At 39.6% G+C, this 15994-nt stretch overlaps 1 protein-coding gene across 1 annotated transcript in view; it reads left to right on the forward strand.

Moving 5' to 3' along the window:
• LOC140229427 (DNA-directed RNA polymerases I, II, and III subunit RPABC3-like) overlaps window positions 1-15994 on the forward strand; it is an 89499-nt gene that overhangs the window by 30889 nt on the left and 42616 nt on the right. Inside the window, exon 2 of the mRNA XM_072309674.1 lies at window positions 8854-8937. Within this exon, the coding sequence (XP_072165775.1) occupies window positions 8854-8937 (84 nt within the window). The remainder of the gene's footprint in view (window positions 1-8853; window positions 8938-15994) is intronic.

The raw sequence follows: 15994 nt of genomic DNA on the forward strand, positions 1-15994 counted from the left end.
GATATCGTCCTTTTGCGGTGTAATTTCATGATCAGTTACAGGGTGGTATACAACTTGAAATTTGAGCATGTTGCAAGCTCTGAATGTGAAAAATGTTGCGGAAATTGTACATGTACTGTATGTGCATGGAGCACGCATCATGAGCATGTGTGCACAATATTTTGCGGCTTATTTATCCTGTGCTTCGTACAGATGTTTGATGTTCGATCTCATGTTTTGCGCACAAATTTTCTAAGGACCAAGTAGTTTGATGTTTCACAGGTTGTGCGCCTGTTTTTCACGTGCCACATTTTATTTTGAGCAGGTTGCAAATTCTTGAGGATGTTGTGTAGCATGTTGCTGGCTTTTGATGATGGTGCACAAGAATTTGAGGATGTTGCAGCAACATGCTCAAATCCCTCATGGACCCTGTCAATCTAATGCTTAACTTGAATCTTTGGTGAACAGGGGTTCATGAGAAGTAGAAAGTCATTAAACTTCGTAGACTCCATGTAGCATTGATACACCCATCTTGTTCCAAGCTGATGAGAAGTAGTTACCTACTCAAATAAGCAGACATACACAAGGGTGACCAAATTCGAAAAATTGATATTCGTTATTCATTCCCCTTTTCCTATCTCTCTCACATACACAGGTAAAGCTCTGCACCAGCATTTAACCTGCTGAGTCTCACATTTGTAACAATACCAGCAGAGATATGTTGGCCCTCTATTGCAGAGCACCGTCATTTCAAGTCACGGATCCATATCATGTTCGTGGCAGCCAACATGCCAGTGAATACTTTTAAAACCACTAAAGCCATGTGCCACACTCGTCTGCATTCTGCTGGGGTAGGAAATGGACAACGCAGCTGTGAATGAGTTTAGGAGGGTGTTTCGGAAACACAAATATGGGATTTTCGCATGGTTTCCTCCAATGCCCTCCTGGTTGGCAAAACTTGGAAAACTGTTTCTGCAGTCACTATATCATAGCAATGTTTAAATTCTTAAATTTACGCATAGAAAGATGCGTAATACACATGTCTTTCAAGGTTCATACCCCCCCCCCAAAAAAAGTTTAATGATAAGATAAAAGCATGAATTTACCATTTAAAGATACTGTAGTACCCTGTATCTTTGCAACGCAAATGGCTGGTCTCCTTTTGGATTAGAGGAATGCAGTGAATTGTTTTTGCTGGAATGAATTTTAAAGAGATTTTTCCTCAAAGAAAAGGATGTTTTGAATGTCAACATTTCTCTACAAGGTCACTCGTGAAAGTTTCAGTAAATTAGGAGGAACGATAGAAAAGTTATAGCCAGCATGAATGAAAGTCGGTGTTTTGGCTGACTTTACTGCTATGTAGTCCAAGCTTTCTTGAACCATCTCGTTGGCATGGCTTGTATCATGCTCTTCTCTCGCCTTGCATACAAACTTATCAAATTTGTCTGGAATCAACCCAGAAATAACTTCCTCTTCCTTGGAGATGTGTTTGAAGGAAGCTGTGCAGAAAATGTCTGTCTTGAGAAAATGTGAAGTTGGTGATATTTCATGCTCAAAGCTGAAGAAGATCAATCAACAAGCAGTGACACAGTTAAAGCCATAGGGTACCATTAATAGTAATGAAAGATGAAATCCAGTCTATTCCAGTTAGGTTGACTTGGAATAGGTTTAATTAGATAAGCAGCTACATAAAAGTGTGAGTAAAGTGACACGCAAATGAGATTGTAAAGTTTCTTCCTCTTCTTTTTAACAGCGAAATGAGCTGTTTTCGTTGAGTGGTTAAAGACTCTGTAGCATGGGGATACCATGAAGTGGAAAGACTGGCCGGGATCGATATTTTTGAGAATTCCAGTAATGAATTGTGTACAGCTTTATCAGTTATATCTATGTAAGTGCACACACAGTGGAAGAATCTTGACTAGTGTCGACCGTTACCACTAAGCCTCACATGCTTCAAAAGCCCACTGCACACAACATGATCAGACTGGTCGCACGACAAAGGCAAGCTGGGTCATACGACCAGTCGCACGACTCGACACCGAACACTAATGTAAAACATGATATATTCGCGGCATGAATTTTTCGCGAATTGGAGCCGACGGCCTTTTTTGCGGCATGAAATTTTCGCAAATTTGCCAATGGCATTCAATGCATATAGTGTAGACAAGAACTTTCGCGTGCATTTTAATTTCGCGAATGTTGGCGCTCGCAAAATTCGCGAAATTAAAATGCACATGAAAATTCCTCGTTTTACAGTATACAATCAGACTACACAGCTAGGCTTTACGACCGCTCTGGCTTCAGTACATAATACTGAAGCATAATTGGCCGAAAGCCCACAACCTGTCGTGAAAATTCGACATGTCAAATCTCTTCCACTGGCATTATGACTGGGAACTGGCAAGGCTGGTGACGTCACACTTGCGGTCATAAGGTCGTGCGACCGGTGAATTGTGGCAAAGTTGTGTAGTGTGCAAGTGGCCTTTAGACGCACAATTCGCCTATGGGTGCTACTAGTGGTTTTCGAATGTACCGTGGTGGGTAGTAAATGAAGATCAAGGTACCTGGTACTCGGCCCACCCATGAATCCCCATGCTTTCTGGCCTTTAAGACCACTGACTTCCATGTATACACATACTGTAAAACGAGGAATGTTTGCGTGCATTTTATTTTTGCAAATTTCGCAAATTTAGCGAGAGCCAAGATTTGCGAAATTAAGGAGCACGAGAAAGTTCTTGCCTACATTACTGTATAAGCTCTTATTTTTGCGTACAGATATTTTCACGAATGGGGAGGTCACAGACATTTTCGTGAGATGTTGTTTTTGCAAATTGACACCGAGGCTTATTGTAGATGCGCTGTTACCTTAGCGCATGGCAATATTTTCGCATTTTGTTAAATTCGGTTTGTTAAAATCTACTGTGATTCGCGAAATTCACGAGAATTAAACCCTCTCGTAAATAGCAGTATATGCTTTGAATGCCAGTGGCAATTCGCTAAAATTTTTATGTCTCGAAAAAGGTCATTGGCTCCAATTAATGAAATATTCATGCCGCGAATATATCATATTTTACGGTATGAGATTCAAATCCCAGCCCGGCAGTTGTGCTCTTTGGCAAAGCACTTTAAATATCCCCATTGCCAAGTCTATCGGTGGAGACTTAAAGTAAAGCCGTTGGTCCTGCATGCAGGAGAGCTATACCGTATGCACATGAAAGAACTCACTTCTCTCATAAAGAGCTGGCTGAAATCCAAGTGGAGTGGTCGAGCACACAAAAACCAGGAGATGTCTGCAACAATCTTTGTGATTGGAGGAGGTACATAATCCTTACAAAGAAGAAGATTCAAGGGAAGAACAGAACAAGATACACTGCAATATCATGAATAATCTCTAGCTTAACCATTTCTGTACCAGGGACTTTGGACAGTGTGTTCAAGGCTATGGGGTTTTCTGTGCCAATCAGCACTCAAAGCAGACATAGGCCCGGATTCACGAAGGTGGTACAAATGAAACCATGGTTTAAACCATGGATAAAAACCATGGAGCGCCAAGTGTCGCACGAAAAATTTCGTTACGAAATTGGTTATTTCGTCGACAAAATGACCTCTTCGTTAACGAAATTATCATTTCATGGACGAAATGTTCATTTAGTTACAAAATGTTGTCATTTCGTTACAAAATAATCATTTCATTGACAAAATGACTGATTTCTTAACGAAATATTCCGTGTGACACTTGGCGCTCCTTGGTTTAAACCATGGTTTCATTTGTACCACCTTCGTGAATTTGGGCCTTTGGGTTAAGATGAGATGGTAGTGATATCTTTAAAGCGTGTGTACAGTTCTGGTCGAGGTGAGGATTTAGCTTTTAACGTTTTGCGAGATATTCAGAAACCACTCTATGAGATGTCAAAGAGCATGCAATTCTAAGGGGTATCAAAAGTTTATTTGATGAAAATCTGGTTTGAAATGACTGAGATATCCAAAAGCAACGTGCAACAAAGAGATCCTAATAAAAGGCGTGGCCTGTTGCCTTTTATCATTATCACTTTTTTGGATATCTCAGCCAATTGAAAACCAATTTTTATCAAATAAACATTGAATCCTTCATAAGATTACATGCTCTTTCATATTTCATAAGAGGTTTCTCATTATCTCACTTAGGAATGTTCAAAACATGAATCCCCACCCCAACCAGTACTGTACAGTCTCCTTCTACCTTGCCTTTAGATCTCAAGTAGTTTTTCTATTATGCAAAGAATTGAAATGAAAGAAATGAAATTGATCACATCCCTCATATCAAATAGTAGTTCTAAGTTACTTAGTAGCAATGGCCTTGGAGCCCTGATTTGCTAATTACAGATTAAGGTAAAATTAGTAAGGTTTTCATATTCAATACAGATTGTGCCCAGGAGACCATAAGAAAGAAATCCATATCTTGTAAAACTTTGTCACCATCATGCAAACTATGATTATAACATGTATGCACGTAAAAGTTAGACAAGAAAGAATGCTTGAAGACCAGGATTTAAGCCATCATAAAATACTGTATGGCGATTTCAGCCACAATCATTCATACCCATGCGAATAATTCTTGGACTTAATATTCTGCAAGTTATATCATCATCTTCAAATTTATGAAGCACACATTATTATGAAACATAATTGATGTGGGATTCAGTATATTCTCCTTTAAAATCAAATATCGGCCAGTATTCTGAAATATTTTTTTTTAATTTTTTTTTATTTTGCTGTTGCTGTTGTTGATGTTGCCGACACTTGGCTACAGCTTTCAGATGAAAATATCTTCATTGAGACAGATAAAAAGGAAATTTGCATGTCAAATCACCAATTAGCACTTCAGGCCACCTTTTATGCGAGTGAAAGTAAAAATGCTGGAGGGGAATTTCCACCAGATTTTGTTCTGGTCAAAAGTGCTTTGTCTGCTAATAGACCGAAAGTACTTGGTCTTGCTTAGTGAGTGTAACTGAGATGGTGTATCAAAACATTTCCTTGAAAATCATAGCGCGAAAAACTATCCAAGTTGTTAGGACATGAAGACATATGAGATTGAGTTGCACAAAGATTTTTTTTCTTCTTTTTTTTAATGTGAAGATTGATATCACTGTAAAGTGTTTGCCTTTGAGGAATTAGATTCCAAATGATTGCTTTTTCAAAATATAATTCATGAGGAAAATGTGTGCAGGAAGAGTTATTTTTTTCAAGTATTTTCATAGATAGATTTACAAAGCCTACACGAGCCTCTTGAAACTGTAAAATCTTTAATGCTGATATTATGTTAATAGGTTAAAGTGGAAAATTCCACTCCAAAATGAAGTTGACTTTAGAAGGTGAATAAATCATTAAGCAGGCAAAAAGAATGGTATAATGTTTCAATGAAACTGTGTGTAGAATAAAAGAGTTAAAGAATTCTACTGTGCATACAACGTGTACCATGTTTCTGATGGTTTTCTTGGTAATTACACATCATCTCTTCACAAATCGTCGCCGGTCACACGAACCGACGAATCACTCGATTTTGGGTCAAATTTTCGATTTTGAGATTTTCACTCATTTCGATAGTAGACATTCCATACTACATATTCAGAAATTCTCAGTGTGTAATTTGGTGTAATTTTTACGTAGTTATCACTTTTGTAGAAGTATGTAATTCCATTTGTGAAAATTATTTGTTTTCCCCATGTGTTAAACAATCAGGCGATTCAACGGTTCGGTGACCGCGCGTACTAGTACGCGCGGTCACTGAACCGACGAATCAGTGCGCATTGACTTGCGTGTTGTTTTTGAGATTCAACAGTTCATTGACCGCGCGCACAGTGCGCGTACTATGTAATACATGCATTGACAATGACAACGCTCAATGTACATGTACATATGGACACACATGGAAAATGACAACGTTCTTTGCAGACCGAAAATACATGCATGCAGCTCTTTGACGATTTCCTGCTTATTTGATAACAATACAATTCGATAAAAACTTCACAAGTTAGAGCAAGAATTGAAGTCTGATGTACTACAAAAATAATTGGAAATTATAGACATGAAATTGTAGCAACCATAAGTAAAAAATGGGTTAACTTCAAACGTGATTTTCTCGAATTGTCATTCTTACGCAAACCTGAGGGATTCGTCGATTCATGTGACCGGCGACAAAATGTCCCATTGCTCTGCACAAAAATCATAGGGCCTACTGTTTGGTGAACGTGATATTTAACCTGTTGAGGCCGAGTCCCAAGTATACTCGGGCAAGTGTCTATGGGAAAAGCGTGTTGTAGCCAAATGAGTCTGTCCTCACCGGGTTAAACTGAATGATTACTTAGCATTCTCATCTCAAGTCAGATATGAGTGAGCATCCTCCCAGTTTGTTTATTTAAAGGAAGCCCAAACCCAAAGAGAAATGTGGATTGAGTGAAAGCAGCAACATGAGCAGAACACATTCGCGAAAGCTTGAGGAAAATCGGACACTCGATGCAAAAGTTAAGAATTTTACAGTTTTCTTGTTGCAACCGCGGGATGAGGAGACTGCTAGAGGTTATGATGTCATTTTGGACTACAATATAAAGAAAATATAAAGGGAATTCCACAAAATTCATTTTCCCTGAAAATTATACATTGCATCAATTTGATACTGACATATGTTAAGGGTAGTAGTTATTCCCCCTGCTTCATGAAAGCGGTTAGTCAAGTGCTCCTCCATTATGCTAGAAAAGTGAAAGCATGTTGATATTTTTTTTTTATATTTTCTTTATAATTGTTGTCCACTCATATGTCATAAACTCAAGAAGTCTCCTCATCCAGCGGTTCCAACACCAAAACTTTAAACATTCATAACTTTTGCATCGATTGTCCGATTTTCGTCAAACTTTCACTGATGTGTTCTACTAATGTTGCTGCTTTCATTCAATCCACATTTCTCTTCGGGTTGAGGTTCCTTTAATATAAATCTCTTGCTTAAAGTCTTCTTAACCCTTTGTATGCTTTGAGTACTGACAGGCACAGAAAACCTCTTAGCATTGTACACACTGTCCAAATTCCCTGGCACAGAGAAGGGTTAACATGGCATTTGCATTCCACTTTTGAAACAAAGAGAAAATGTAAAACATCAGTGGCTCCCAGGCAATGTTTGAACACATTAACCCTTTGTATGCTTTGAGTGCTGATTGACACACAGAAAACCCCACAGAATTGTACACACTGTCCAAAGTCCCTGGGTACAGAAAGGGTTAAAGCAAGCAAAGATTGTAGCATACCAATCTACACTGAAGCCAGGGACTACATCTATCAAATCTGTGCAAAGATGTGTCATACCAGAGAATTGCAATTAATGGTGTAACTTTAGAAGTGAATATCATTCTGATTGGAATGATTTTTTCAGTCATTGTGATTATGATAATGATTATGATGATTATCATCATTTTGATCAGCAATATATGACTGTGGGATAATAACAGACCTCAAGTTGGTCATAGAATAGGACAGTCTATGTAGGCATTTTGACACAGATGTCCTCACCATGTAGGGCGCCCTCACATGGTTCAAAATGTTCAAATGCTCTTCACACAAGCAGAATACAAATGTTAAGCATACATCTCGATGTGTTCAGTAAATGAGACAGGAACACCATGGGATAAGTTCTTGACTTTTTAATTGAAGATTCTGAGTTTAAATCCTATGTGGTGTATTCAGTGGATATGATTACATTATTGTATCCACACCTGTCCCTCTTGACCCATGAAATGGGTAAGTGGGAAGGCTATGTTTATAAAAAATGGCAGGCCCTTTTGAGAAGAGTGATAGTTTATATTGAGTTTTTTATTCTCTGTGTGGCCACTAAAGGAAATACTCAATGCGTATGAGCAAGCTACCATTTTGACCTACAGCTAGCTGTTAGTCCCTTCCAAAGGATTACCAGAGGGCCCTGCCATCATTATTACCACATCCAGCGTTGCTCCTCTATGTACAGGGGGTGTAGAGGGACATTGTTCATGGAATGTCTCGTCTGAGGATGAAAACACGGTGCAGATTTTGAATCCAGAGTATTCTGTGTAAAATCTCAGGCCATATCTGCTATATCACTGAAAACCCACTGCCTACTATGTACACCATGTATTTACCGAGTCTAGTTTATCGTGAATCAGGCCTGCCTGTCAATTTTGCAAGTGGTTATAGTTTGCAGTTATGGAGTATACCCATGGACAGAGAAATGTCTGTGTGCACACTGCATTCATATTGGGATCAGAGTTGACATTTTTGCTTGTGTTGAAATCCGGCAACTGCACCCTACTCATGAAATTTGTGAAAATAGAAATCATTTGAAATATATGGTGTATACTGAATATGGTATGACATGTTGGTTAGCTTTGGGGTTAGGTTTGGGTCTGCTTTTGCTCCAATCCAGACCAATCCATGGTCGATGCATTTTTGCTTGATCCTTTGATGGATCAATTTTCCTTTGGACAGTCTTTTAGTGATGCTATCACTGTTTGTGCTCTAGTGTTTTCATGATGTCATTGATTTCTTTGTTTGTGTTTTATTATGTTTACAGATTGTTTGTAAAATAAACACATTAAACTGTCCTTGTTTAAAAAATCCAGTGGAGAAACGGGATAACCATGGCAACAAGAGTGAGAAAGTATATCTCTCAAAATGTAGGGCCCTACCAGTCTCCTATAGATGTGTGATGTTGTAAAAGTGAATCTGGTACTGGGAAAATGCTGCATTCATTGAATGAAAGAAAAAGAAAAAGAAGCAAAATGAAAATTCATGTTTGACCTCTCTTTCCAGAGATCAATGTGCTAAAATACAGTTACTCGTGGAATGACAAGAGTGCAATTTTCTTTTTCTACCTAGTGTCGAGGCTGCATTGTGAAAGTGAAAGTTTCAAGATGGACCTCATTCTAGACGTCAACACACAGATCTATCCAGTGGATTTGGGTAAGTCAACTGATTGATGTTTCTTCCATTTTGATTCCTGTGTTTTGGGACTTATAGTGCATTGTCACTGTGCTAAACTGTGTGTGTGTGTGTGTGTGTGTGTGTGTGTGATTATATTGATTATATTGATTGGAAGGGTAGAACAAGTGAAATATGAATGAAGATCTGAGCGAGTGAGCAATCCATATTGGTTACCTCATCGCTATAACTTTCTTGATTGCCTTCTCATTCTTGCCCTGTTTCACATTAAAGTTTGTGTGCTTGTGTGTGTGTGTGTGTGTGTCTGTCTGTCTGTCTCTTATTTATCCACTTGTCAGTTTATCTGTGTATCCCGTTGCTTTTCTATACCTGTCATGTTTGCTCTCATTCTTTATCCTTTTCATGTAGGCGTACGTACAAATAATTACCCGGGATTGTCACTTCTATTCTGCATTTTTGTTTCTGTTTGAAGTCAAGTGGAAAATATCTTCCTCCTTTCTGTATCTTAATTTTACTTGTTGTCTTTGTTATGATATGAGTCACTAGCCTTATGCCAATTCTAGTGCTTCTGGAGCGCCTCGAGTTCTCACGCTCTGGGCTTCATGGGAAATTGAACAGCACCTCCACCCACTTCCTGTCTCCAACATTTGACCATCATCCTAACCATTGTATCACCCACTTGCTCCAAAATCAATTCCAGTGTTCTCCCTGACATATCTATTATCCCTCATTCTTACTCTATCCCTACCCCAGCCATACCCCATCCTGCTCCAAATACCCCATCCTAATCCCATTCCTATCTTTTCTCTATAGATCCTGTCCCTACCATATTAATACCACATCCCCATCAGCCCCTATCCTGCCCCAGCCTATCCCTTCCATTAGCCCTACCCCATCCTCATCCTATCCCTACTCCACCCTAACCCTGTCCTTACCCCTTCCCCATATTATCCTTCTAAAGTTAGAAGTTTATCACTACCACCCTATTCCAACCCCTTTCCTATCCATACCCCATCCCTTTCCTATCCCCATACACCAACCCTAACCCATCCCTATCACATCCCCACCCTTTTCTACCCATCCCTATCCTATCCCCAATCTACCCCATTCTATCCCTTCCCCACCAATCCCAACCACATCCCATACCTACTTCAAGCTCACCCCTACCCCAACCACCCCACCCTAATCCTTACCCCTCCCATTTCACTCCTTCTACCCCTTCCTCATCCCACCCCTTCTTCCCCTTCCTCAACCCACCCCTATCCCATCCCCACCCTACCCCATTCTATTCCATCCCTTCCCATCATATCTCTACCTACCCCATCTCCCCCATTCCATCCAGCCCCACCCCTCCCATACTTGTATCCCATCCCCACCCTATCCCGATCTCATCCCTATCCCAACTACCCCACCCCAATCCATACCCCTCTCCCATTCTACTCCTTCCAACCCTTCAACATCCCACCCCATCATATCTCTACCCCACCCCATTCTATTCCACCCCCTCCCTGTCATATCCTTACCTACCCCATCCCCACCCTGCCCCATTCTATCCCTTTCCCACCACATCCGATATGGTATCTAAACCTCCCTGCTCTGTCCCATCCCACCTTATACATCCAGATCTCATCCCTACCCCATCTAACCCCTATCCCACCCATTTCCCATCCATTCCCTATCCATTCCCTATCCATTCCCTATCCCAATCCCTTCTCCATCTCCACCCCATACGCATTTCTCCCCTTTTGGTACCACTTCTCTAGACTCCTCCATCTTCCTTGCTCTCATCCTGAGTAGATGATTTGTCGTATGACATCCTTAAAGGACAAGTTCACCTTCATTAACATAAGGATTGAGAGAATGTAGCAATATTAGTAGAACACATCATTGAAAGTTTGAGGAAAATCGGACAATCCGTTCAAAAGTTATGAATTTTTGAAGTTTTTGTGCAGATACCGCTGGATGAGAAGACTACTGCAGTGTATGATGTCACATGTGTACAACAATATAAGGGAAATATAAAGAGAATTTCACAAAATTTCATCTTTTGAAAAAAGTACACATTCCCTTGACTCGTTATTGACATATGTCATGGGTAATATTGTTCCCATTGTCTTTAGAAAGAGGCAAGTCAAATGCTCTTTTATTATGCGAAAAAAGTGAAAATATGTTGAATTTTCTTTACATTTTCTTTATACTCTTGTACTCATATGACATCACGAGCCTTAGTAGTCTCCTCATCCAGCGGTTCCAACACAACAATTTTAAAAATTCATAACTTTTGCAGTGATTGTCCAATTTTCCTCAAACTTTCACTGATGTGTTCTACTAATATTGCTGTATTCTCTCTATCCTTATGTTTATGAAGGTGAACTTGTCCTTTAAAATGAGGTCCTCATCAATCATGTCCAGTTCTGACTAGATATACAATGATGTTTACATTTCAGGTCACCAAGCAAAACTTTGCAATTTGATAAGTTTTCTCCTTTTTCAAAGTTATTATATTTAAAGTATATACCTTGTGTAATACTGTCATCAAATAAAGCATCTTGTCTCTGTATTCCTTCCAAAAACCACTATTAGAAAAGCATGATTTATTTTTTTTTTTTTTGCTTCCTCATAATCAATGATCCTTATTACCTCTCTGTATCTCCTATGTTAACCAGGCATTGTGCAAAAAACACACACTGACTTTCCCACCATCTTTCCTTGAATATTGACCCCATCCTCTTTGGTGTCATAGACAGTCCTCTCCCTTCCTCATCCCCCTTTCTCCCCCCTCTTCTTCCAACCCCGTCTCCATCTCCCCCTCCCTCTTCATCTCTTCCCTCCCACATCTCCGGCGTGTACCCGTTTCTGTTGCACCCCATTTCCCCAATTTCTCATGCTCCAGTTTCTACCAAGCGCTGGAGCCCTACTTTCATCATCGCCATCCGTTTATCCCCCTTGTGGCTCCCATCTTGGCCGTATTGTCACCCCTCTCACTCCTCATTTTTCTCCATTTTTCATCTTTAATAGCATACATACTCTTCTTCCCTCACTCTCCATCTCTCCCTCAATCTCTACCTATCTCCCTCTCTCTATCTCTCCTCATTTTCCTTTGTATATTTTCCTTATTTGCTCGATGGCATTGAAGTGGGAGGACGAACTACATCTCCTTGGGTCACCCTGTCCCTCTTTTACTCCGGTGTTAATTTTTACCTGGAAGTCATGGTTTCGAGTGCAGATGATGCTGTGTGTGTATTTCAAAGCTGTTTGCTGGATCCTCATCCTCCCCCTCCTCCTCCTCCTCCAGAGTCTGTGTACCTCCCACGCTATGTGTCATCCATTTGCTCTCCCTTGCACTTTATGCATGCCTGTTTGATAAAGAGGACTCCCATTTTAAGCTGGTAATGCTACTGTAGCAATGGATGAAAATGGTAAAGACGATAATGATGGTGATGATGATGGTGGTGATGGTGATGATGGTGATGATGGATATGATGGTGATGATGGTGATGATGGTGACGATGATGATGAGGATGATGATGTGATGATGATGATGATGATGATGATGGCAATGATGATAGTTCGTAATGGGAGGTCTTACATACTAATGTGATCATTATGATGGCAGTTGTGCACATCAGGGTGATGACGAGATTGTGATGGAGATGGTGAAAATGATGATGTTGAAGATGATGAAGAGAAGGAGGATGCTGATGATGGTGCTGGTAGTAGCCAGAGTATGGTTCACATTTTAATAATGGCTGGTTTAAAAAAAAAAACAATGACTGTGATAGTATAATGGTAGTGAAGATGATGATAATGAGGAGGAGGAATAGGGAGACAGAAGATAACAATATGGACAAGGATGATGGTCAGAATCAGTTTGTTGCCAGTATTGACATGTTGTTTTGCTCTTAATCAGGATTTGATATGAACTAGCACAGAGGGTAACCATGGCAACATATACCAATGGATGATGACAGTGTGCCAAGGATAATGAATGTAGTTGTGTCAGTGACACACAATTCCATTTCATATCATACAATATTATTTGGTACAAGTTTCTACCATTTAATACCTGCTTTTAATCCTTAATATGAATAATAAGATAGCAGTAATTCATACTAACACTACTGATGATGGTGGTGACAATCGTGATGATAATGATTATAATGTTGATGATAGTAATGATAAGAATCATTATCATCTGTCTAGAAAAACCCATGTCGTCACTAATGATTTGTTTTGTTTTCTACAGTGATTCATTCCTATTTTATCTGAATTGATGTCCATCTGAATTCCCACTCCCCCCCCCCCCCCCTTTGGATGAATTGTCTAGAAAATATTTCATGCTTGTATCTCATTTGGTCTCAAATCATATCCCCTTGTCACCTCAGCTTTCTTGCTTCATCTCAGTAAATAGTGATGCATCTTCATCCCTGCCCATTTCCACATGATAATCATAACTTCCATAAGTCTGTAACCCCCCCTCCCCCCGCCCTCGAGAGAGCATTCTCACTGTGCAGATAGCATATGACTGTCTATCTTTTTGTATTTCTTTCTTGTCATTGTTGAAATTATGGGGAAAAGATTTGTGTGGCATGTCGGCAATGTTGCCGTCATATGGCGCGTTGGATTGTCAACAAAACTTGTGTTTGTCCTGCCCGTGTTGTCAGCCATCAAACACACAGTCCAGGAGTAGAGCTGAAGATGGCAGTAACATGACTAAGGATGATTCACACAAGTGTCATCATAGACGGAGAGCGCCGCAAAAGCGCATTGACAGGAGGGGATGACAATCAAGAGCCATTTCTCCGGCAGCCCATCGCCATGGCGATGAGGGATGCGGGCCATTGACGAGTCCTATTAATGAGAGACACCGGGGCCCCGATCCCCACGCTAACAATGACGACTGTGGCAATGATGCCAATTGACATCATCAATATGCAAATTTGTATCGACATTTCTGGGCACAGCTTAACTGATAACATTCAGTAAAAGCCGAATGTGAGGCAGGGATGTATGTTTTGATTAGCATCATTCTGGACAAGCATTGCAAAGGATAGAAAGCTCTGATTCATAAAGCGCGTGGGGATCTCTTCAGAACTCACTTTCTTGTAGCTCAAATATTAATGCTTCAACTCCTGACTAGGTCTGAAAGTGATATTCACCTGTGTGTTCAGAGCTTTTACATTAAAGGCATCAGATTATCAAGAAATCTCAGGTAAAATTGCCTTTGATGTATCAGTCAGTATTGCACAGGTTAAAGACCTGATAGTGAGGGGACCCCATGGAGTAGGAAGGCTGGCCTGGCTTGGATATATTTGAGAATCCCAAATGAATTGTGTCCACCTTTATAGCTGATCTCTATGTAAGTATGCAAACATCCAAAAAATCCTGACCAGAGTTGACCGTGATTGGTAAGGGTATGCTTCAATGTATATATTCGCTGACCGGTGCTATTCGTGTTTTTCAAATGTATGTCAGGAGGCAGTGAGTGAATCAGGCCATCCATAAATCCCCATGCTACTGGGTCTTTATTAACCAGTTGAAGACTAGTGCCAATTATACTCGGGCAGGCATCTATGGGAAATGCTTGTTGTAGCAAAATCAACCCGTCCTCAACGGGTTAAAATGCGGACTCCCCAGCCCATGAATAATAACAATCACATTTGTTTAACTTGCAATTCTCGGTGCAAATAATGGCATGAGGGCCTTGGAAGAAAACTAGGATTTTAACCAAAAGGGTTGGACCATGATAAACCCATGTCTAATACATATATCTAGCCTAGTGAGACTTTCGTATTAAAGGTTATGTTGAGTCATATGAAAGAAAATGGTAAGCTGGCCTTTAGCATGGGAGCTTTTTCATTGTTGTTGTTGTTGTTGTTATCATTGTGGTGACAGGATAAGAATGAGTCAAAATGTTTTCAACCAAATTAAGTTCAGTCCGTAAATAAGTCAATGAAGGTCTTGTCAGGAAGCCGTTGCCTGTGTGTTATCACAAATTGTCATGTAAGCAAACCTTGCTGTATGAGTCATCAAATAATCACCAGGGTGAGCTTCATTTCTTGCATTAGAGCCATCCATGCTCCTTTGAAAATATGACATAAAAAAAAACCTGTGATGTCTAACCTTTTCTATTCACACCGCAACAAGAACTCATGAGTTTGTGCCGACGATGAATGCACCATACCCAGTTGGCTTGGTAGACTGCTGCAAATTTATCACCCCCCCCCCCAAAAAAAAAAAATAAATAAATAAATAAATAAATAAATAAAATAAAATAAAATAAAATAAAATAAAATATGAATGGATCTTTACATTGATCATAATGCTAGTTCAGATACAGGTGTAGGGATTTTTGTGTGTATGTGTGTCCACACTTGCGATTTATCAATTTTTACATTGCATTTCAAAGATTGAGGTTTTAACAGCTTTCTTCTTTTTTTTTTCAGGTGTGTATGATTAGGGCTAGAAAAGCATTTTTACATCAACAGGTCAAAACCAAGTTGTTTTTTTTTTATCAAAATCCAGATATCAGCAGTTGCTAGGCAACTAAACCCTGAAGGTAGATGAAAAAGCCCTCAACTTATAATCCTCATGGAGTGCAGTTTTTCTTTTTTTATATTCTGTGAGACTTCCCCTGTTTTGTTTTGTTTTGTTTTGTTTTTGTTGTTGTTGTTTTTTTTTTTTGGGGGGGGGGATGTTTTCTCTATTTATGCCAGTGTAAATGCTTGCTCATCTTTCACAGGTGAGAATCCCATTGTTCAGTTATAATGTAACTTATCATAGCAAGTACAAAGTGCACTTTGTTGGGGTTTGTTTGCATCCTGTACCTTTGCTGAATACTCCAGCAAAAAAAAGCAGGGCATGCAGATATCTTGTTTATACTTGTAGGTTGAAAGTTTTCTGGTCTTTTTACTGGTGTAAATGGAGAGTGAAAACTCAGAGTGTTTATTTGTTTGGCATTGTCTTTAATATCATATTTTGTCAATGAAAATAGTCTTTGTTATTTCTTATAGATGTGAGGTTTACACAAACCTGTTAGTGGCAATTCTGTAGATCTATACTCTTACACTAAGATAGA

The sequence above is a fragment of the Diadema setosum genome, chromosome 6 (assembly GCF_964275005.1).
Source record: "Diadema setosum chromosome 6, eeDiaSeto1, whole genome shotgun sequence".
Classification (NCBI taxonomy): Eukaryota; Metazoa; Echinodermata; class Echinoidea; order Diadematoida; family Diadematidae; genus Diadema; species Diadema setosum.